Source organism: Astatotilapia calliptera, chromosome 2 (genome assembly GCF_900246225.1).
Source record: "Astatotilapia calliptera chromosome 2, fAstCal1.2, whole genome shotgun sequence".
NCBI lineage: Eukaryota > Metazoa > Chordata > Actinopteri > Cichliformes > Cichlidae > Astatotilapia > Astatotilapia calliptera.
The window spans coordinates 7,107,363-7,129,372 of NC_039303.1; the positions used below are offsets into that span (position 1 = coordinate 7,107,363).

Here is a 22,010-nt window from a genome sequence, read left to right on the forward strand (position 1 = left end):
AACTAATTACAATCAATGAATAAATGGACTTGCATCACTGGTGGAAAGTAAATGTCCATGTTGTGGGAGTATGACAAATATACAATAATGCAAATATTATGGGGACAACTCATAAATGCACAGTAACTCCCATGAAATGGCTATTGCAGAATCTATAGTGCATAAGGAGACATATACTATATGCACTGTGTGTTTTGATACAGTGCATTGTTTGAGTAAAATTAATAGAGACAGTCCTAATATCTTCTGCAACTGGAGAGAGCATGGTAGAAAAAGTATTTGGATCTTAAGTAAGACTATACATAGTCAGAATACACAATTACACTGTGGCATTACAAGCAGGGGTGTTTCTGGGAGGTTTTTTGTACATTTGACATTTTTACTAGAAATAAAAACCAAGCAAAAAGAATGAACTATTTAAATATATTTTTGGTTACAAAAGTAAAGAATTGTAATTTTAGTAGAAGTAAATATCCTTTGTTGAGGGTTTGCAAAGCAATGGAGTTAGAACATGTCAAGCAGTGGACTAACCCACTGTGATGTGCATGGAGGGAGTCCATACTGCTGGTAACTAATAGGCTTTCACTGCATGTAATATTATTTAAGATTAAATAGTGGGACACTGTCACCCCAGGTCCCCCCCTTTACTCAATCCCTGGTTTCAAAAGGGGAAAAAAAACATTTGCACACCATTTGGCTCCTATTTAATAATTTTAATTCTTAAAGCATTCCTACAAAGGCAACGTCTCAATCAGTCGTATTTTCTTCAGGCACACATACCTGTCTTAAATTGGATCCAAATACTGTGAAGAGTTTCCCGTCTTTGAATACATATTATGATTTTCTTTTTCTTCTTTTTCCTTTTATTTTTAACAAATTTGGGCTGTTACCTAAAAGATTTTGCTTCAATGTGTGCACACTTTGTCTTTTTTACTGTTTGTTATTTATTGTTGTGTTATTTAGAGAGTCTAAAAGTTTATTTGCAATGGCCTTTCCTAGATATGCCTTTAAATAACATAAACCTGGGACATATACACGATAGGAAGAACGCAAACAGTTTTTTAAAAGGCAAAATAACAAAACTTATAGTACAGTGAAGCATCATAATAATTATGGAAGTTGCATCAAAGATAGATTTAAGCACAGCAAGCACGGCCTGGTCGTGTGATATTTTATGAGGTCATCATTTGTCTTAATCTACAAGGAGTATTTTAGCATTTTAAGTGCTTCAGTAGATTAGGTTTCCCCACTGCTGAGCAGCGTCCTGTGTCCTCTCACTTTAAGTTTGCTGCACATACCCACTGACATTTTCTTCATTGTTTAAACTTTTATATTTGGACCACTGCCACGCATTTTAAATTCTGAGTATGTGGCTCCGAATTTGTACTCTGTTGTTTGTGTGGCCTCTTGAACTGAGTGCCTCTGTCATCCCTGCACCATATGTGCCAGCATTTAACTACTACACAAATTGTTGAAACATCTCTGCACAAGAGATGCCAAGACAAACTTGTATACAGTACACTCAGCCTAATTCTGCTTGATGAGTGAAGTAATTCAGATGGCAATCCGCTGGCTGCCAATAATGTGCACTAGTTCAGTCCCCCTGTCACTCATGTTGGTCTGCTGATGGTACAAAAGGACTCCCTCGCTTCCCTCTTGACTTGCTCCACACAGAGATGTGACTGGAGATAGAATTATGCATTTTTCATGAGGCTCCAAATGCAACTATGCTCACTGCTTCTGCTCAGGCTGGGCTATATTTTGCTCTGTCGATACCTTCAGCTTTTTATGATTTGAATGCTCACTCGTGGTGTGGCAAACAAGCTTAGCGAATAATCGTGTGTTTTTAGACGCCCTCATATAATTGCTGTTTGGCTTTTTGTTTTTAACTTTCTTCTCATTTAAGATCTTTTCTTCCCTCCTACTCATACTGTAACATTATAGCTGTATTTCAGTTTTTCTAATGATTTGTATGGGGTCAGTCCTTAATCTTTTGTGCACGTATTGACATCTTGATCACTCTGTACATATACGCAGTTCGTAAAAATATAAATTATGGATTGCATCTGCAGATTTTGGCTATAGCTTTCAGACAGTTCTCATTATTTTTGTAAATGTTCTCTCCAGGCCGGGCCGTTATACATACGTCGAGGAACATCATCAAACCCACTCAAGATAGAATAAAACGGAACGGTGTCTAAATTTTAATGAAATGACAAAGTAATACTGATTAATTAGCTCACAAATTGACAAGAGTGTGAAATGAAATCCAAAAAAAGCTTCTATTCAGGTTCAGGGCACAACTGTAGTAACAGTGTTAAGTAGGTGCATTTATGACTGGAGGGTGTCGATTGTGCATAACCAGTGAATGCCAATTAGCCTAATTGGTTGTAGATAATTCGTTTTGTGGATTACAAACATAAAAATTAAGTGTGTGTGTGTGTGTGTGTGTGTGTGTGTGTGTGTGTGTGTGTGTGTGTGTGTGTGTGTGTGTGTGTGTGTGTGTGTGTGTGTGTGTGTGTGTGTGTATAGATATAAAGTAAAACTATACTTTATATAACTCGTTTTTACTTTTCATTTCTCTGTTGCTAACTTTAGGCACAAGACCCTCAGGTGCTGGAACAACTGTCCAAAAACATCACTCGCATGGGCTTGACCAACTTCACCCTCAACTACCTCAGGGTAAGTACTGTGTGTGTGTGTGTGTGTGTGTGTGTATGAATGTGTGTCTGTCTGACAATGTCTATGACTGTCATTCTGCTTTTTGTTTTTCTTCTCATCTTGTCACACTTGATGCGCACTGAGGAGCAATTCTTGTCCATATTTAAACACAGTAATTCATGTTTCTCATAATTTCTAAGTATCTTGTATGCTTAGACTGAATAAACTTATATATTCATGTTTTGTCATCGTTAATGTGATCTTTTGGCACTATTACATTATACGGGCTACGATTAATCTTTTCTATTTGCAGATATATTGACTGTTTGAATATATAAGTTTGACTTGAACATCATTTCTAGACATTGTTTCCACTCCTCAGTTATACTGTTAGTGCAAATGTACCTATTTTCTCTTTTTTTTACTAGCTGCTGCTGTTATTTATGTGCTGAACACAGTGAAACTTAAGCGTATAATTTCAAAAGTGCATGGCATCAAAACAAAAAGAAGTACTTATTTATTCTTTACTGTCTGCATATACGTGTTTTTGTACCTGACCGCAGCAATATAATTTACGGAAATGGGAAGTATAAGCCGACTGAATACATTAGTGATTATTTCACAACGCTCTGTTTGTGTTTTTCGACACCACAGTTGACTGACAGCTACGATTTCCAAATGGGAGAACAAGAGCGAGCGGGAGAGAGACGGGGAGAGGGAAGAATTAATTGGATACAGAAAATTAGCATAACGTTAATGAACGCTCCCTGTTGAGACTCATAATTGTGAAATGGCGCGCGAATCAGGGAACGGCACCTCCGCTGCTTATAATAACTGAGTGAAGAAAGACACACAGAGGGGGTGAGAGGGAGCAGGGTGACTGTTTTTGTTTTTCTATAACAATGATCGTCGATACAGAAAGTAGCTGCTATGTGGCTGAAAAAGAAAAAAAAAATCAAGTATCTGTAATTAGTTGCTAAAGCTTTAGTTTCTGGTCTTTCTCTGTTTTGTTGATTCATTTGGTCAGTGCTTGGCAAATGAAACAACGATTGTGTCTTGCTTTCTGTTTGCTGACACCATGCATTTCATGGAAGAGGTTAAGCTGTTTGTGTCTAAACAGTCGCAGCTTGACTCGAACTGTGTCAGCCCTCCGAACCTCAGATGTATTTCAGAATACAGTGTGGTTTTATTTCAAATGGAACAGAAAATGGGAAACACAACAAATGATTTAGCGTTGTTTTGAGGTTTAATTGAATTTCAGTAAAAATGAAAACAAGCTGCACATTATTTCATGTGTTAAATAGTAATATTTGCGAGAAATTTTCGGTTTAAAGGGGCGTCAGGAAGGCTGAAGACTCATTTATCCTGTAGCGGTGAATCTGTCTGTTTTCTATAGGTGCATAGATTTATGATACCATTTCAGCTGATAAATGTGATTTTTAGGTTGCTTTTATTAGACAGTTTCATTTCTTATTTTTCACAAGAACAACTGCCAACTGATTTCCTTTCTTTCCAACACCCAATTAACCGTCTTACGATCCCTTTAGATTCATTGTCTGACCTCTTGTAGCAGTCCTGATATTCAGGTTGGGAATCACTGCTGTGTAGTCACTATTTTTCACTTTGCAAATGATATTTTCCCCTTACTGTTATCTGAAGGTGTCAAGGTAAAATACACCCTTTCCTCACATTAAACTAGCAATAATGTGTGTCTGGAAAAGACCTTTCCCAGTGTTTATCAGTCCTTCTAAAGAGACTGACAGTTTCCTGGCTTAGGGGTTACAACCGGCCTTTCTCTTACTCACAGAGGCACACACACACACTTTCTTTTTTTTTCATTTGGAGTATTTAAGCCTTTCCATGTATTGGAGCTGCCGACTTCCTACTATTCAGCCTGAAAATAGCCCTTGTTTTCAGGCTGAGAGCCAGGGCTTGTTGGCTGAGCTGGGGAGGGATATTACTGTGTCAGAAGGGAACTATCAGAGGAGAACATGGGATTAGTCTGCTACAGGGATGTTCACTTTACCTCGAGCGGCATGGCATCAAAACACTGCCGTCCTAACAGAGGGAAAAGCAACAGACGTGGTTATGTTTATGTAGGATAATTTGGCGTTAGCAGCTGAGTCTATGGTTGTTAGAATGACTAAGTTTAAAGCCCCTGTCTGGTCAGTGGTTTGAATATCCATCATGGTAAAACATGATTCCTGGTATTGCTGTCGACTTGAATAAAAGCCTCCAAAGCTATTGTAATCAAAGGAGCAGTGTAGATAACACATACAGCCCGTGATAAAAATCTCCTTCAAACTTTAAACTTTTCTTAGTTTTTCTTCTTCTTTTTTTATTCTGTGTTGCTGTACAGTACATCTGAAGATGGGATGAGCATGTTGATTAGAATTGACATCAGAATAGCAGGAATGGTGTGATGCTGAAGGTCACATGAGATCATTTGAGCATGCAGTGAATGATTAACAGTCTCCTTTCTCTCAGTAATGACTGTTAGAGTGCCCTTGAGCAACCTACTAGGCCACGCCTACTTTGACTGCAGCAGTTTTCACCTTGTATCACAATCTTATTGGGATACAGTAGAAACAACTATTCGTTTTCCGGTTGGCAGCACTATAGTTATGAAGCTGCAGTGGCCCAAATGACTGACACCAGACTGAAGACATTATTTGTTGTATGATTCTAGCATGTTGTGAAATGTGTTACTTCAGTCTTCCTAAATGCATCTTGGAACAAAAGCTAGCAGCAGTTGTTTCAGTAAATGTCCAGTGGCAGCATATGATTGTGTTATATAGATAAAACCATCTAGCTATGAACATTGATAGGAATTAGAACCTGTAGAAGCAATTTTATGGTATATAACTCCAGCAGTAGAGTCCTAGAGGCAGTTTTCGCCACTCCGTAGCCATCTTGCTAACACCTCTAAGCAGTTATGTGGGCAATTACTTTAAAGTTGCTATCTAAATAAATTGGGAGATGGGCACTTCATCGGTCTTCAGGACATAAAAAACACTTGTAGGATCAACAGTAAAATTTGATTTAAAAATGCTTTAAAGTTTAGTAACTTTACACAAAATAAGTTTTAAAAGTTTGAATCCATGAAAGTTATGCTTTTATGTTTGAGTTTTAACTTTAGCTGTATAGTTTCATTAAAAGAGTTCAGAGTGCCAACTGATCATTGTGGCTGAAAAAATGACAATTCATACTACAAGAAAATGGATACATTTTATGTACATCTCTGTTAAAGTAAGAAGTGGATACACTAGCTACCTGCGTGGTAGCCAGTGTGAATTCATTCTCTACAGCATCAGTTATAACCGAGCAATTAATTGGCTCTAATATATAATTTGGATGTTTGATTGTGATATTGAAAACAAAATAAATTAGATAAAACAAGAGATAAAATATTTTCCTATGATGCTCTCATTTTGCTTTGGTTTTTTTTTGTTTTAGATTGAGCATACCCTGGGGCACTTTTCAACTCTCCCTGAAAGTCCAAGCTGTTTCACTGTTTAGTTTAGCTCAAGCCAACATGAGCTTTTGATCAACAAGAAATATCTTGAAAAAGTTCATTTGGCGTCTCTCTCTGGCGTCTACTTTTGGTTGGTTGTTACTTCAGCTCTACTTGCGACTGCTGTGCTGACAGCTCTGCACATCCTGTCTCTTTGGCAAGGACTTCATTATGCTCAGAACGGAATTCCCTGCATTTTAAAAACACGTGTCTGAAAATATGAATGTGTAACAAGTCATGTGTACAAGTCAAACCATACGTGGAAGTAAGGCATGAAACACGTTGATATCAAAGCATATGAGTAAATATTATGTTACTTGTTTATTAAGTATTCTGCTTTTGTCTAGCCCCGGTCTGTCTCCAAAGTGAAGGTCTGCAGGCCAGCTTACAAGACAGGTTTTAAGCTCAAAAACACCCCCTTGTCTGCTCCTAAATCCCAGTGAAAACCTTGTGTACACCCCCACATCCACCTCTTTTTTTCATTTATCTCTTACATTTAAAGTTAAGTTTATGAAAGTACCATGTAAAAACACCCATTTTTCAATGTCCAGTAAACACACGTTTGTCGAGAATAATGTGAGCGATCAAGATTATAATATTAACCAAAATACTTCAATACTTAATTCTTTTTTCCCTTCTTTCATGATCTGTCTCCATCTCATCCTATCCCTAGCATCCTTGTCGGTCACACCACCTTCTGCATTTCACTATATTTACCAGCCTTCTCTCTTTTCTACATGATATCTCTGTCTTCAACATCCTTTTCCAAATATAGCCACTATCTCTCCTGTACACATGTCCACTCCACCTCAGCCTCACCTCTCTAGCTTTGTCTCCAAATTGCTCTACCCAATTACCAAAGCACTGTAATTGTGATTTTTTTTCTTCTTCTGTATTCCACCAACAACACAACTGGCATAGAAAACAGGTTATTTTTTTCATTTATAAAACTTTTATTGCCATGTCGCTCACTTTTAATGTATTTTCTATTTCCTGCTTACTCTGTTTTTTGTTAACAACGTTCATCATTGTTCTCTAACTTTAACCAAAAAGTTATTGTAGTTATTGTAGTCAAACTTTGTGATGCCCTAACTCAAACAAAACCCTTTTTCCCTAGGAGGGACAAAAATTCTTTTCATTTATCAGTTTTCAAAAGCAAATTGTGCCACTGTGTTGATGCAGGCCTTGATCGGAAAGTGCTTATGTGAACGTGTTAAAGATGGCAATTAAGTATTGTGTTTTTGAATCAGCCTCAAGTTGTTCTGCGGGGTAGATTTTTCAGACCAGAATGTAATATAAGGTCAGAATCTAATTGTAGCCTGTGTCAGGAGAACATCTATTTCACTTAAGACAATTTCAAGTTCTTATAAGCAGTGCACTCCGTGGCTGCAAATTGCAACACCACCAGAGGGGATCTATTCCACATAGCACCTGCATGTGCTATCCATGTAGAAATTAACCAGTTTTAACATTTTGACTAGTTTGTTAGATTAACTGATAATTTTAATTTGGCCGTCAGTGTGAACGTGAGCTTGAATGGCTCTCTATCTCTCTTTGTTAGCCCTGTGATTAACTGGTGACCTTACCAGGGTTTACCTGCCTTTCAGCCTCCCTGTGACCCCAAGTTTGATAAGCAGTTTACAAAAATAGATGGATGGATGTTGCAGAACGTTTAATGCTCAATTTTTCCTAGACAGACAAAAGTGAGTCAGAAAAACAGAACCGTTTTATTCAGTTAGAGGATATGAACCAGGCTAGCTGACTGGAGTTTGATCCTAGTATTTTCCTGTGATTGGTTTAATGCAGGCAGGCCTGCAACTGGCCAATGGCTGTCCTCCAGCTACACCAACAAGCATCTGGATGGTTACTGCTGCTGAACAAGTTGGGCTGACCAACTTGTAATGCTATCCAGATGTTATCTGGATAAGCTTATCCTGATGTATTTAAAATGACAAGACGACCCCTGATTCCTCCTACAAGATATCACCAGAGATTTACAGTTTTCCCCTAGATGAATACTGTACTTAAAGTCTCCTTAAGAGCAGAATATTGTTGGAGGACAGTGTGGGAACGATGAGGCCAGTCTGAGTTGGCTGTGTCTAAAGCAGAAACACTCAGACACACACATGTCCAAGTTTGTGTGCATGAATTTGAATTTTCTATGAATTATAAACAGCTCAACAAAGACTGCTTATATTTAAAAGCCTTACCCTGCACATCATTCTGTTTCTCTGTGAAACACTTTCTAATAGTAACCTGTTTTCTAAAGGTACTATATTAATAGTATCCATAAAACCTAGATTTACTGCCTAATGAATAACTCCCAATCTGTATGTGCATGATTAATTAGACAACAAACTCATAATTTTTATGTTTGTTTGTTCTTTTTACCTTAATAAGAACAGCAGCGGCATTAAGATGACAGTGTCTGTCTCCTCTAACGAAGTGTGTGGCTTGTGCTATTGTGTTTGCAGTTGTGTGTCATCCTGGAGCCCATGCAGGAGCTCATGTCAAGGCACAAGACCTATAACCTCAGCCCCCGGGACTGTCTCAAGACATGCCTATTCCAAAAATGGCAGAGAATGGTAGCCCCACCAGGTAACTACCCATTACCTTATACACAGATTTAGAAGAATGTGTTTTCAGTTAAAGCTGTTTTACTGTGCAGTTCATGTAATAATAATTAATTGAAAGTGAACATTTGATGTTCCAAGTGGCATTAACTAGATTGGATAATGACAACATCTTCTTAAATGTTCAGATCCAAGCCCAAGATCTAATTGTTTCCTCTACTGAGCTTTTAAGATTCTTCCTTTTAACAGCTTTTAATTCCAGCCCGTCACTCTCTGTGTGGGAATCTGAATATTTTCACTCAGAATGTGTTTTCATTGCATCATTTATGTTCCCAAATTTGCCATTATATGTCTTAATCCCATAAATATGTTTTGCCTGTCAGGTATATGAAATTAATCAGAATTCAGGGTTGCCTCTTGAATCTCAGCCTTGCCAATCTTAACGAGCCTCTTAGCTTTCTATGATTGATGTTTGCAGGGTGGTTTCTGAAAAGTACCAGGCTTAAATTGGCTGTGTGGTTCTTAAGCTGGAGAGAAGGAGTAAGCCGAGGTTTTTTTGGGAAGGGGGGGGGGGTTTGGATACATCGGAGTGGCTGCAAATTACAGCAATGCTTAGCGAGGCGTGACGAGATGTCTTTAAAAACCAACACCAGTCAAAAAGCCTTTGACTCAGACCTGTGTAACTTTAATTAAGAGTGCTGGGTGTAATCAAACTAGTAGATCCAGCTCCCTGGCCAGCGGCTCCCCAGCGTCGACGACGTTCTTCAAAGAAAAGAAAAAAGAAAACAGAGAGGGAAAAAAAACAGAAGGCATTTTATGAATATAAAGTCTTAGGGAAAAAAACAGACTCCTGTATTGATAGTTAATTGTGCTCATGGTATAAAAATACAGCTTAATATGAAATCCCCCGTAGCTGCTAAAGATTCATCATATACCAAATAGAGTTATTTATATATGTTTATTGTGTTATTTGGCTTGGTAGCGTTTATGTGGGAGTGCTGGCTCTGAACCGCCGTGTAAAAATTAAGTCTGATTCTTCCTTGAGGTCAGGGCTCTGAGTCCGTTTCACCATCTGTCTTTATTTTGACATCACAGTTGCCTGATCTTTGCAGTTTAGCTGGAATTGGGGTTTTCCTTATTGGTTGCGTGTTATTCTCCTTTTCCTGCAATTCTTCTCCAGCTTGGAAACTGGTTGGGATTTAGCCAGGAAGGAAGCCACGGGCGCATTTATGCTCTGATAAATCCTTTTGGTGGAAATGGAAGCGATTTTAGTGCGTCACTGGTTCAGCATCGGAGGAAACCAGTCGGATAACAGAAATGATTGTCTCTGACAATGGGCCCGCTTTTCCTTTCTTTCTGTTTTTTTGCACACACGTCTGTCAAAGTCAGGAATCAAAAGAGAAGAAAGACTGATAAAAATTCCTCTTGTTTTGCCTCTGATTTATAGTTTCAGTTTTGTTTGTATCATGAGTCGCTGGTTGTTATAACTGAATATGAAAGCATCTCCCTTGGTGTGATTAGTAAGAACCTCAAAAAATGTATTTCATTTTCAGACATCTGTTTGAAGATCATAGCAGTGTTTTCTTCTCTCTCTTGAGATTAAAAGGAATAATGTTTTCTAACAAATGTTGGCAGGATTTGCAAAATCTTGTATTCATAAATTATGCACTACATAAATTATTTTGTTAATACTAGAAACACTAAGATCTCTATTTAACCTGTGCCAGTGCTTTATATCTTTTTTAATAATAATGGTTTAATAATTTAATTGCACTTTCAGGACTCGTGTATGGCTCATTAGTAGAATAATATATTTCATTTAGTTTGCACAGTGGTGCACAGTGGTTCAATAGCATCTGTGTGGCATTGAATGTTCAGTTATTTCTCTCCCTTTTCTGTGTCGTCATCTCTGGTCTGGTCTTCTTTTGTCTTAAATTGTTTAAGAAATGATCCAACTTTCTGAGTAAAATAAAACTGATTTTGGCTCCGGTTTCAGCTGGACACCCACAGAACTTCAAAACGGAAATATTTCCCACAAATCACAAAAAAGGTATCTTCTCTCTTACATTGTCTATTGTCTGCAGCCTTAAAAGAAAACAGCACCCTGGTGCTCACCGGGATGCACTGAAATATATTTTGTGTGCAAGTTTTTCATGGATGCTCAACTGCATGTCAATAAAATAGTCCTCATACCTGTACTGAATTTAAAAAAAAGATACAGGTTAGATGATGCATGTTAAACCATTCTAAAACAGAGTGATTAAAACTATACACACTCGTGCTCAGCAATTCAGACGAATGTGCAAGAATGCATACATAAAAGCATATTTAGTGAGACAAACACAGATGGGCTTTCTGCCTCACTAGAGCAGTTTTAATCTGGTTCGTGCGATTGAGGAACACCACAGTCGGTGCTGTGCCGAAATCATTAACAAATTTACATTACGATGAGCATCAGGGTCCATTGTTGAGCATTTATGCAAATAAAAAAGGGGTTCTTTCTTACTAGTGCATGTCTTGGAAGATGTTAACACTCGTGTGGTTTCACCTCAGAAGAAAACAAAGCATGGGTTCTGTAGAATTTGCATAGCCCGTTTTTGCATGTGTTCTTTCTGCATGCGTGCATGTACTCTGGCCTTTTAAACATTTCTGTCCATGTTTTTTCTGTATCTGCATGTAACTCTGACAGTCAAAGCGTCTACTGTTTGACCCCACACACATATATACATGCACACTGCATACTGCGCACACCCCTACACCTTGTCTCCGTCTGTATGCATTATGTTCTTGGCATGGCCTCTGTTTCTCTTTGCTGGTCGCGCCAAAGCTGAGCCTGCCCGACAGACAACCACGAAGAGGAGGAAACGGAAGAACTCAGCCAGCAGCGCCAATAGCAGTGTGGGCACCACTGCAAGCAAGAAACGCAGCCCGGCCACCAACTTCAGCCTCTCCAGTCAGGTACCTGTAAGCATCAGCTCCACTTTCCCTCCTCTTTTTTTTTTTTTTTTTTTGTTGCGAAGTCTTCACATGCAAGTTTAGAGGGTAACAAACAGGAAATTCTGAATGCTAGTGCAGCTATTAAGCTTAGATTATTTGCGCAAATGAGGGTAACAAAGGAACTAAAGTCTCGGTTCTGAGACAAAGAAACCCTGTGGGACGTGAATGAAAACATGTGGCCCCAAAAGATAAAGAGAAAATACATAAAATACAGTACAAGAGCAGGTTTATGAAAAACAAGTAAAAAAGGTGAATGAAACTCTTCTGCTGCTTTTTTTTTTTTGCCGTGGGTTGTATCATGTTTTGTAGCTGCATACTTAATTTTTCTTGAGTATTCAGTATCTCAGAGTAAACTTTATTCTTGTCAGAATACGCATGTTCGAAAAGACCCAGCTGACCCTGTTGCTTAACCAAGTGGCTGAAGCCTGGAGGTTTAAAAAGGAAAAAAAAAGGCTTGAATATCAGGACCAAATGGGAAAATGTGGGTGGGGTAGGTGACACTTTGCCCTCTCTCAGCCACCACGCTTGAAATGCCCTTGAGCAAGAACCTGAACTCACAGCTGTCCAGAGGACTGGTGGCTAGCTGTACTTGCTTTCACATAAATATAACGAAGACATAAACAAACAAGAACCAAGAAAAAACTTAAGGATACTGATTGCTCTCCTTTGAATGAGGTTTCTTGTTTAAATCCCTGAAGTCCAGCAGATGTGGGATTACTGAAGCTGATGCCAACATCCATATACTATAGAACTATACTGTAGCTGCTTTAGAACAGTTATTTTTTAATACATACTCTTGACTTACTAACTTTTTCACCTTTTTGTTAAACAATAAACTTTAAGCACCAGTAAATGGAAAATATCAGAAATATTGATAAGCCAATGTAAATTAAATTAACACAATTAAAACAAGAAGCATCTAAAATGAAAAGAAACAATGTAACCAATAACAAACATGCTGCATATTCAAATATGTGTTATTAACACATTACATTACATATACATTTAATCTATCAACATAATTAAACGTTTTTACACTACAGATATAAAACTTATGTCCAAAACTTAAAAAGAAAACAGCTTTCAGATCAACTTTGAACACCTTTACTCAGTGTGAAACTAATTACAATTGTGTATGAATGCCTGATTTAGCTACAGGTTTCCATAAAAGGCCACTTGACACAGTTAGAGGTTAAATAGCCTCTTAAACAGCTGAGTATCACACCACATGCTTGGCACTCCCCTCGAGGATTCAATGCCATTGTGAGAGTCTGCAAAGGCTGCACTGTCATTCCATACACTGCTTATTATGCACACACTGTATTATATTTACACTACAGCATCCAATTTACTGTTCTGTAGCCACACTGGTGCACTGTTTTTCAACACACATTTCAGTGCCGTTGAGAATGTGCCAATTCCAAACATAAAAGGAATTTATTGACATTAAAGTGTCGCCGGTTACCATTAATGTGTGGCTGTCTTGTACGTAGGACTAATACTGCTTAATGGGAAATTTGAGGTTCTAATGCTTTTCTATACAGCATGTGCGGAACAACAACCAGATCTCCCAGAAAAGATGTTTATATACTGCTGCTTGCTTCGAAAGAAACCATAAAAATCTTTATTATGCTTCTTAGGGATGTTTTTTTGCAGTGTAGGAAACTCATGCATGTAAGCACTACACACAAAGTGGTGTATAAAGTGCAGGACACTGGAGAGTGTCTGTGGTTAAGTTTAAGCAACAAAAACACTTCAGAAATAAAATCGTTTCAGTGTAATTTTAATAAAGTAAACATGCAGTAAACCTGGTGTTTCTTTTGGCTTTTTCAGTATTTGACAAAGATCGTAATCTTTTTCTGACTTTTACCAAGACCTTTAAGTCGGCAAAATATAACCACAAAAAAGTTCAAGGGTCCTTTCAAACTACAAGTAGAGACATGTATTATTCCACGGTTGCATATTGTAAAGGGAAAAAAAGCAAATGAAAGGTCCTCCATAAACATTCTTTGCACAATGGCAAATTCACTAATTAAAAACTATTTGAAGTAAATGCAAGTCATTTCTAGGATACAGGGTTGAATAAAGGGACATTATAGAACTTGTAGAAACTTTACATCCCATTAGGTTGAATGATTTCAATGCCGGATCGACTGGCTGCCTCTCAGTTTATGCAGGGTTGTTGTGTTTTTTTTAATGCTGCTTTTCTTGTTTTTCTTGTTATTCTAATTTTACTCTTGTATAAGGAACAAACTCTGGGTCACCTCTACACACGCTCACGCTGTATTGACCCTCTATATTCTGTCCTGTGGTTAGCCGTCTTTTTAGTTTTGTTGCCCTCGCTCTCCTCTTTTACCTCCTTCCCTCCATCTCGCACATACATAATGTACAACTCACACACATATACACAAAGCACACGCAAATTGTTTTCTCTCTAGAAGGCAGCGTGGCTCTGTGCCAGCTCTCATTATTACCGATATCTGTATACACCCTCCACCCCCCCAACCCCATCCTCCCTCTCATGCACACTCTCTACTCCATCACTACTGCCCCCACCACCTCCTTCCCACCCACACGTACACACATAAACACACACAGACGCGCACACACGCATACACCATCCGTACCACTCATGTCGTGCATTCACACGCCTCTTAAAGACTGGCAGCGTGGCTGGTAACATGCTGGTTACATATGTTGTGCGCCTGCTGTCTTTGTCTGAGAAGTTGTTCGTTTGTGGCTGAACACAAGCCTACGTGAGCCCAATAACAATAAGGAGTGGACCCTCACAAGGGGAAGGGGGGTTACCAGTGGCTGGAGAAGAGGAGGTGTGGGGGAAGGAAGGTGGTGGCGTGTTGGGGTGGTGTGTTCATGGAATGAGCAACACTGACCTCTAGTGGTTTAAATTAAGTTTTGCGCACATGTTCCTTCTTTGCCCAGCAGGCATCTCAAACAGCAATCCCCAGTTAGTTCTCATTGTAAGATTGTCACATAGGGAGCATATTATAGAAGACATATCGTAGAGTAAAGCCTTAATGCGAAGTCTGTCCAATGTATATAAACAACAGAGCTGTAACTGAAGAGAATTTGAGCATAACATTCAAAGTTCTGCAATGAGAAAGGAATTTGAAGTGCCATAGACGTGAGACCTAACAGAAGTAACTCTGATGAGTGTTTTATACACATCTTTACTGATAATTTGGAATTTGAGTATGTTGTTTAATAAATCCATTTGTCTGACGGCAGAATTGTACACATGAGAAAATCTACAGTGAACATTCAAAAGTATCTATGAATCCAAAGCTTGGGTCAGCCCTATTTAATTATAATAAATACTTCTTATATTCACGCACCTACCCAATGTGTATTTATCCACCACTGAAAATAATAATAAAGCTAAAACTTAAGGGTTTTTTTTTAACATAACAATACATTTGTGACTTATTTATGTCATGCATGTTTTTAATAACAGTAAATGATCTCAATGCTTTAGAGGGAATTAAAGGCTTTCGTCTTTTTCCCCCTTTTTTAATGTAGCATCAGGGAAAATAAATATAGTCATGAAACGTACGTTATATTTAAATAGAGAAGGAACAGGGATCTGGTAACATTATTGTCTTACTTCATGCTGTGTTCTTATCTTTGTTGCTTTAAGGGACAGTTGTGTCTTCTTATCCTGTTGTTGGCATCACTATCCCATCTAAATCACACTTGTTGTTTCGGAGGCCTGTGGAGAAAATATGTTCTCTACGCTCCACACAGCTAATCTCTGTAAAAATATGGTAATGACACTGCTCAGTGAATGAAGGGAGCAGGGAGGCGTTCATCCCTGAGTCGGCCTATTCAAAACCTCACCGCTTAGCTACTGTGAAAGCTAACTCTTAACGAGATGAGTAGACAAGTAGACACTATTAATTAGCTCACAATTAGTGCTCCCCAGTCTCAGACTAGCCACCAGCTGTTATCACCCGAGGGATTTTTTTCTTTTTTTTGAGGGGGGGTGCCCAAAATTGGCCAGAGGTAGGTTGACAGGCCTCCTCACAGGAACAGATGGTGAATGCAAGGCTTGTTGGCAATCAGCACGTTTTTAGCTAATGACTTAATTAGCTATGCAAATTGACAAATCAGTGTGGATATTGTCATTTAGTTGAAAAGCTCACCTAAATTAATTAGCCTGATTAAGGCATAGTGGGGTGTAGAAGTGGTCGCTGGGGGGGTTTTGGGGATGGCTTGGATAAATAAACTGCCTCTCCTCATTGGTGCTTCCCATCAAAGATTGCGTGTGTTTTACGTGGGTAGTTGTAGGGTGTGCTAAGTTGTCTAGTTTTATTTGTATGTTTACATCAATGATTGCTGCGTGTGATCGTGTGTTTGCCCATACAGAAAAGAAATAGTAAAAACTTATATGTGATTACTCATGAAAGTGGCCACTTTCATGAGTAAATCATATAAGGCTTACATGATTTACTCATGAAAGTGGCCACTTTCGCATTACTTTCATACATTGTTTTAGTAAGTATCCAAAACATACAAGTTTCATTATATAATTTTTCAAGGGATCTTATATCTGTTTTCACACAAGTTTCACACAAGACAGATACAAACTTTATAAGATTTATATATATCTTTTCCATATGGGTGCTCTCTGCTCTGTAGCCAGAGGCTTGTGTGTGTGTTGTGTACTTCACCTACAGGACTAATCTGCATCCGACTGACTGTGTTTATGTTCAGGTGTGCGATTGTACAGTAAATGGTAAATGGCCTGTATTTATATAGCGCTTTACTAGTCCCTAAGGACCCCAAAGCGCTTTACATATCCAGTCACCCACCCATTCACACACAGGTGATGGCAGCTACATTGTAGCCACAGCCACCCTGGGGCGCACTGACAGAGGCGAGGCTGCCGGACACTGGCGCCACCGGGCCCTCTGACCACCACCAGTAGGCAACGGGTGAAGTGTCTTGCCCAAGGACACAACGACCGAGACTGTCCAAGCCGGGGCTCGAACCGGCAACCTTCCGATTACAAGGCGAACTCCCAACTCTTAAGCCACGATCGCCACGTAAGCTTATCTAGGTTTGTGTGCCAGTGTACTGTTTGTCCTTTGTATGTGTGCTGCAGAGGAGATGGCTGAGGAGAGCGAGCTCTCTTAAGCAGGGCAACGTTGACACACATGGCCAGTGAAGCATGTGCTCCATTTAACTGAACAGCTTTTTCCCAGGTTACGATGGATGTTGTTGGGGCTCGCCAGTCGGGGGATGCTTAGGCAGCCAAAGCGAGACACAAAGACTTAGAAAGATGCACAAATAAATAAACCTGTGATTGATTCAGAACCTACTGATCAGTATTCACAGTGATTCACAGATTCCACTCCAGTGATTATGTTTAGTCAAAGTGAGGATGAACTTAGCAACGTGACAAAATGCAAGCTCACACATGGGGCATCCCCCTCCATCAGGATTCCTTCACATCACAACAGTCACCGATATCAGTGGATAATAGATAAATCTTTCTCCTTTAATTCCTTGACCCCCCGTGGGAGGGCCATCTCTGTGAAATATGTCTTACATGATGAGCATTGATTGGGATGAGTACAGATGCTTAGGCACTGGAGGAATCTCCTATCTGGATGGGAATGTTTCCTTTGCATGGGGTGCTTAGAGAAATTAGATCACTTAATATGCCAGCGTCTGTCCAAAAACCCCCACTGAAGAGCACACATGTACTGTCTTTAGATCGGAAGAAAGGGATGATAATTGAAGCAGAAAAACACACACTGTACCTCTACCATCATAGAGCAACCGGGCATACCTTCTTCAAACAAAAATTATGATAAAGTCTGGTCTAGAGTACAACTAAATATTTATTTTTATGACCTCTTGCTTTTTTTTAACCCTCTGTTTTAAAATGTCATTGATTAAATTCTAATTATGGGAAACAGACAACATACATAATCATTTATTTGAAGTAATGAAAATGTTATTATAAGGTCTTTTCGGTTGGATCTGCGTTCATTTGATATTCAGATGGTGCTTTGGTCTGAGAATTAGATGAAACAGATATGCATTAATTTCTTCTCTGGTGATTTCTCACTCACTTTAGCATATTAATTCTGAATCACCCCAAGGCTAAATACAGCCGGCCCTGCACAAAACCAAAAACATTCCACGGCTCCCTGTGTAAAAGTTAATTATATTTGTAAGCCAGACTTCAAAACTAGTTAGAGACTGCTTTAAAGAATGTAAATGAGTGAAATTAACAAATGGATGAGTTAGTTAATAAAAAGAAAAAAGAAGAAGAACAAAAAGAGGACAAAAATTACACACAGCAATAATAAAAAAAAATAAAACAGTTGACGGAAGGATGATGCAGTGAATTTTGTGGCTTTTTGCAATAATATTTGCATGTACTATAAGTGTATTTAGGGCTTGCTTTATATTTGTATGCATGTATCTCTTATCTCTGTGATAAACCTGTTCAAACTCCCATTGGATAAGCTACAAATTTTACAGTGGTCTAGCCAAAATGCACCCCTGCTTATATACAGCAGTGAACCCATTGTATGGTAATGTGAATATTCAGGGCGTGAAAGGAAGCACGCAATTAAAAAGTGACTGATAAAGTGACCCAGCTGACGGGACAGTTTAAATATGTTGTTACCTTTGGAAAAGCCAGGAGGAAAAAAAGACAAATTATGTGTTTTTCTGTTTTCAGAATAAAAAATATCATATACCTTCCTCTCTTCTTCTCTCTCTTTCTTAAGGACGTGATGGTGGTAGGCGAGCCGACCCTGATGGGCGGCGAGTTTGGGGACGAGGATGAGCGTTTGATCACCCGTCTGGAGAACACACAGTACGATGCCACCAACGGCCTGGATGACGAAGACGACTTTAATAGTTCCCCAGCTCTGGGCAACAACGCCCCTTGGAGCAGCAAAGCCCCCGCCGCCCAGGATAGCAAGCCCGAGAGCACGGCGCCACAACCCTCGCAGTAAAACAAAAGAAGAGGGAAAAAAAAGCCCAACAGATCCTTGACTTCATGTGGACTGGACTTTTTAACCTCCCCCCTTCCCCTGAGGGCAGTACTTCTATGCCTCATAACATTGTACTGAATCAGAACCCCCCCGTCTGCAAAGTCACCACCGGCATGTCCAGCCAAAATACTGTACGTCCGTCCTGGATATTTTCTTCTTTTCTGAATCACTGTAACATCTAGGAGAACACTGAGAACTGGCAGCATTGCACAGCAATATCCACAGACAAGAAATGCATACAGGTCGTATGCAACTATAATGTAAAAATAACAAGGTGTGGGATTTCTTTTTTTTTCTTTTTCTTTTTTTTCCAAGAATGCAGTGGAAAATTGTGGATCAAATTCTCCTCTTTGGACCCTCAGCTACAGACCTCTCATCTAGTGGAATACCACAGATGTGATTGGTTGACCTTCAGGTCACAAGTCATCCTGCTGATGGTAGACAGTGGGGAGAAAAGAAGAAGAGTAAAAACAACGAACAAAATGTCTTCAAAAAAAATAAGCAAGCTCAAGAAGGCAAAGTGTTTTTTAACAGCCACCAGAGCCATTGGAAGCATCTAACCACATTGGAGACAAATGAAATATTGTTTGAGGCAATTGCATTTTTATTGGAAATTCAGTCGGCTGTTGGTTTGTTTCTGCTGTTGCTGTTTATTTCCATTTCCAATTAAGGGGAAATAAAAGTTCTCTACCACTATGGACTCCTTTGAAACAAGGGAAACTCGTGTCCTACGATTGTTTTTCCACATTACCGCGGTCGTCACAGATTGTGATTTCATGCAAACCAGTTTGATTGTGTTTGTAGTCTATTGGTATTTCGCTTCTCTCAGAATCCTTTTGCAATCACATTGTAATTTTGCAGATCAGTATGTGAACTTTGCCGACACGCGTTGATGCGTTATTGTTGATTTCTTTTCTTTTTTTCTTCCTGGAAAATTGGACTTCGTTCCCTTTAACGACCTACTCCCAAACTGATACTAAAGCCTTTTCCTGCATGATTTTATAGGAATTTTATTTTTTTGTTTGATCTATGTGCTTTATAAAACTCATCTGTTGGATTTTCCTTTTGGGTTCATCAGTTTGGGAACACTGTTACAAGGTTTGTAGCTCTGTAAATAGAGGTGGAATCTATTTTGTCCACTGTAAATCAGCCACTGAAAGCAGTTTGGACATGGCAGCTGTTTTGTTTTGTACAGGAGGTTCAGATTTCTGTTGGGTGGTTTGGATGGATGCCTGTTTGCCTCTGTCAGAACCAAACTCTTAATGTCCTCTCTAGCTAGTGGAGAACCAAAGCCACAATGTTAATAACAGCCACACAGTCACATGATGATATTTGTTGTGTACTCTGTGACATATTGTAGGAACCGCCCCCCCACAAAAACAGCAACAGTAACATTTTAAAGACAAGATCAAATCCCATCCACCCGACAGAAACACTTTGAGATCCCTGTGTTTGTGTTCACACTTGTTCTTTAATCATTAATTGAATTGATACTACAGTATATCCCTGATCTCTTTTGTTGGATTTTTGTTTAAAAATGGGCAAGAAGACAATGATGGATGTCTTTATACAATTGGATCTTATGGGTATTTATTTGTGCATTTGTAAGGAAGCTAACACGTTTCTAAATATGTTTGCGCCTAGTATTATTAGACACCATTTGTACATTATATAGCAGAGGTGTTCAGTGTCATATCTGATGTCTGGTATGTATGCTTTACCATTATGTGTGCCAATAAACCGTGCTTACAAAGTAGTTGAATTTGGTTTGATTATGCTTGATGTGAGCATGGAGCCGGACTTTTCCAGTCTGATTTTTTTAGGGGTTGAATTTTTACTTCATCAGTCTAAATCATTAAAAAGCTGTATTTATATGTTATTGGAGGAACTCAGCAGATCAAGTTGATAAATTATCATTGCAGGTTCTTTTCTTCTTTTCTTCTTTTTTCTTTTATTTTGAAGGGCTTTTCACAAAACAGTTTTTTTGGGGGGACAAAGACAGCAAGATGAGGGTAGAGTTAAATTCTCAGCTACACATTTAAATGAAAGGAAATCATATTTTGGCGGCATAATCATTATTTTATGCTCTGTTTTTGTTATTATTGTTCATTACCAGCCAAAGCAAGGCACACTTCTTCATATTCCCTGTATCCATAATAGGATATAATAGCAGAAAATGACTGTCATCTACCAAAAACACCTTCTTCATGGATTTTCTAATGACCTTTAATGAGCATACTGGGAGATGTCTGCTGCAGAAGTTCAGAATTCAGTGCAGCATAATTTTAAATATTAAGCCATGATCATAGATGTCAAATCATTAGAGGGGTCAACTTAAATGCATATGCCTCATACATTCATACATACCCTTGTTAATATTAAGACCCTTAACTACATGTTCATACACTACTTCCTCTTAAAATGCATTCTGGGAAATGTAAGTACATGAATAATAACTGAGGACAAGGTATCTCTAGGTATAGTATAGAGTTGTTCTTTAATTATAACTGCCGTTAAGGTAAATTGACTGCACAAAGACCACAAGGACATGGACATTCTTTACTTACTCGATGAGCAGTTAAATGTCAGGTATATATTCAAGAGGCGCATGAACGTAGGCGTTATGTATAGCAGCATTTTAAACACTGGAGATTTAGTCTATTTATTCTGGGATATCCTCTTAGGTTTTATTAAAATATTAAAATGTAGATGACCGCACCTGAGTAACGTCAACAAAATATACCTGAATATACTCAGAACGACCTCTAACATGAACTATAACCTCTATATATGCCGTTCGTACCAAACTTGTATATATAAATCAGTGGGAAGACGCCTCAGTACTGTTGTTGGGTAGACTTTAAATTCAAGAAGATTTCATGGAACTTTGGGGACACCAAGTGGAGGATATTGGGTACTGCAAAATACTCAATTAACTTTTCTTTGTTATCGATCTCTATACGACATTACTGTAGAAAGTACATAGTATAATATAATATAACACAATATATTTCCTCTTTCGTAACCAATGATTATATTCACTGGAAAGTCTTTAACAATATTTCATTTTGTTAATTTCCTAACAGCATATGCGTTTATTTAAGAAAAAGTTGTGATGCCGGGAAAAATATATTTTTAAAAATACCACTATGTGTACATACATTTACGTTCTTTATATAAAGAGTTAATTTATTATTATTATTATTATTATTATTATTATTATTATGCTCG

The 22,010-nt window shown here is 38.6% G+C and overlaps 1 protein-coding gene across 5 annotated transcripts in view; it reads left to right on the forward strand.

The window, feature by feature from the left end:
- ldb2a (LIM domain binding 2a) overlaps window positions 1–20,535 on the forward strand; it is a 110,927-nt gene extending 90,392 nt beyond the window's left edge. Inside the window, exons 5-9 of one of the 5 annotated variants that reach the window (XM_026183021.1) lie at window positions 2,599–2,682; window positions 8,650–8,773; window positions 10,745–10,798; window positions 11,561–11,712; window positions 18,510–20,535. In XM_026183021.1, coding sequence (XP_026038806.1) covers window positions 2,599–2,682; window positions 8,650–8,773; window positions 10,745–10,798; window positions 11,561–11,712; window positions 18,510–18,740 — 645 coding nt within the window. In that variant the 3' untranslated portion in view covers window positions 18,741–20,535. The remainder of the gene's footprint in view (window positions 1–2,598; window positions 2,683–8,649; window positions 8,774–10,744; window positions 10,799–11,560; window positions 11,713–18,509) is intronic. The other 4 variants (XM_026183039.1, XM_026183031.1, XM_026183047.1 and 1 more) reach the window with 4 other exon arrangements.
- The last annotated feature ends 1,475 nt before the right edge of the window (window positions 20,536–22,010 follow it).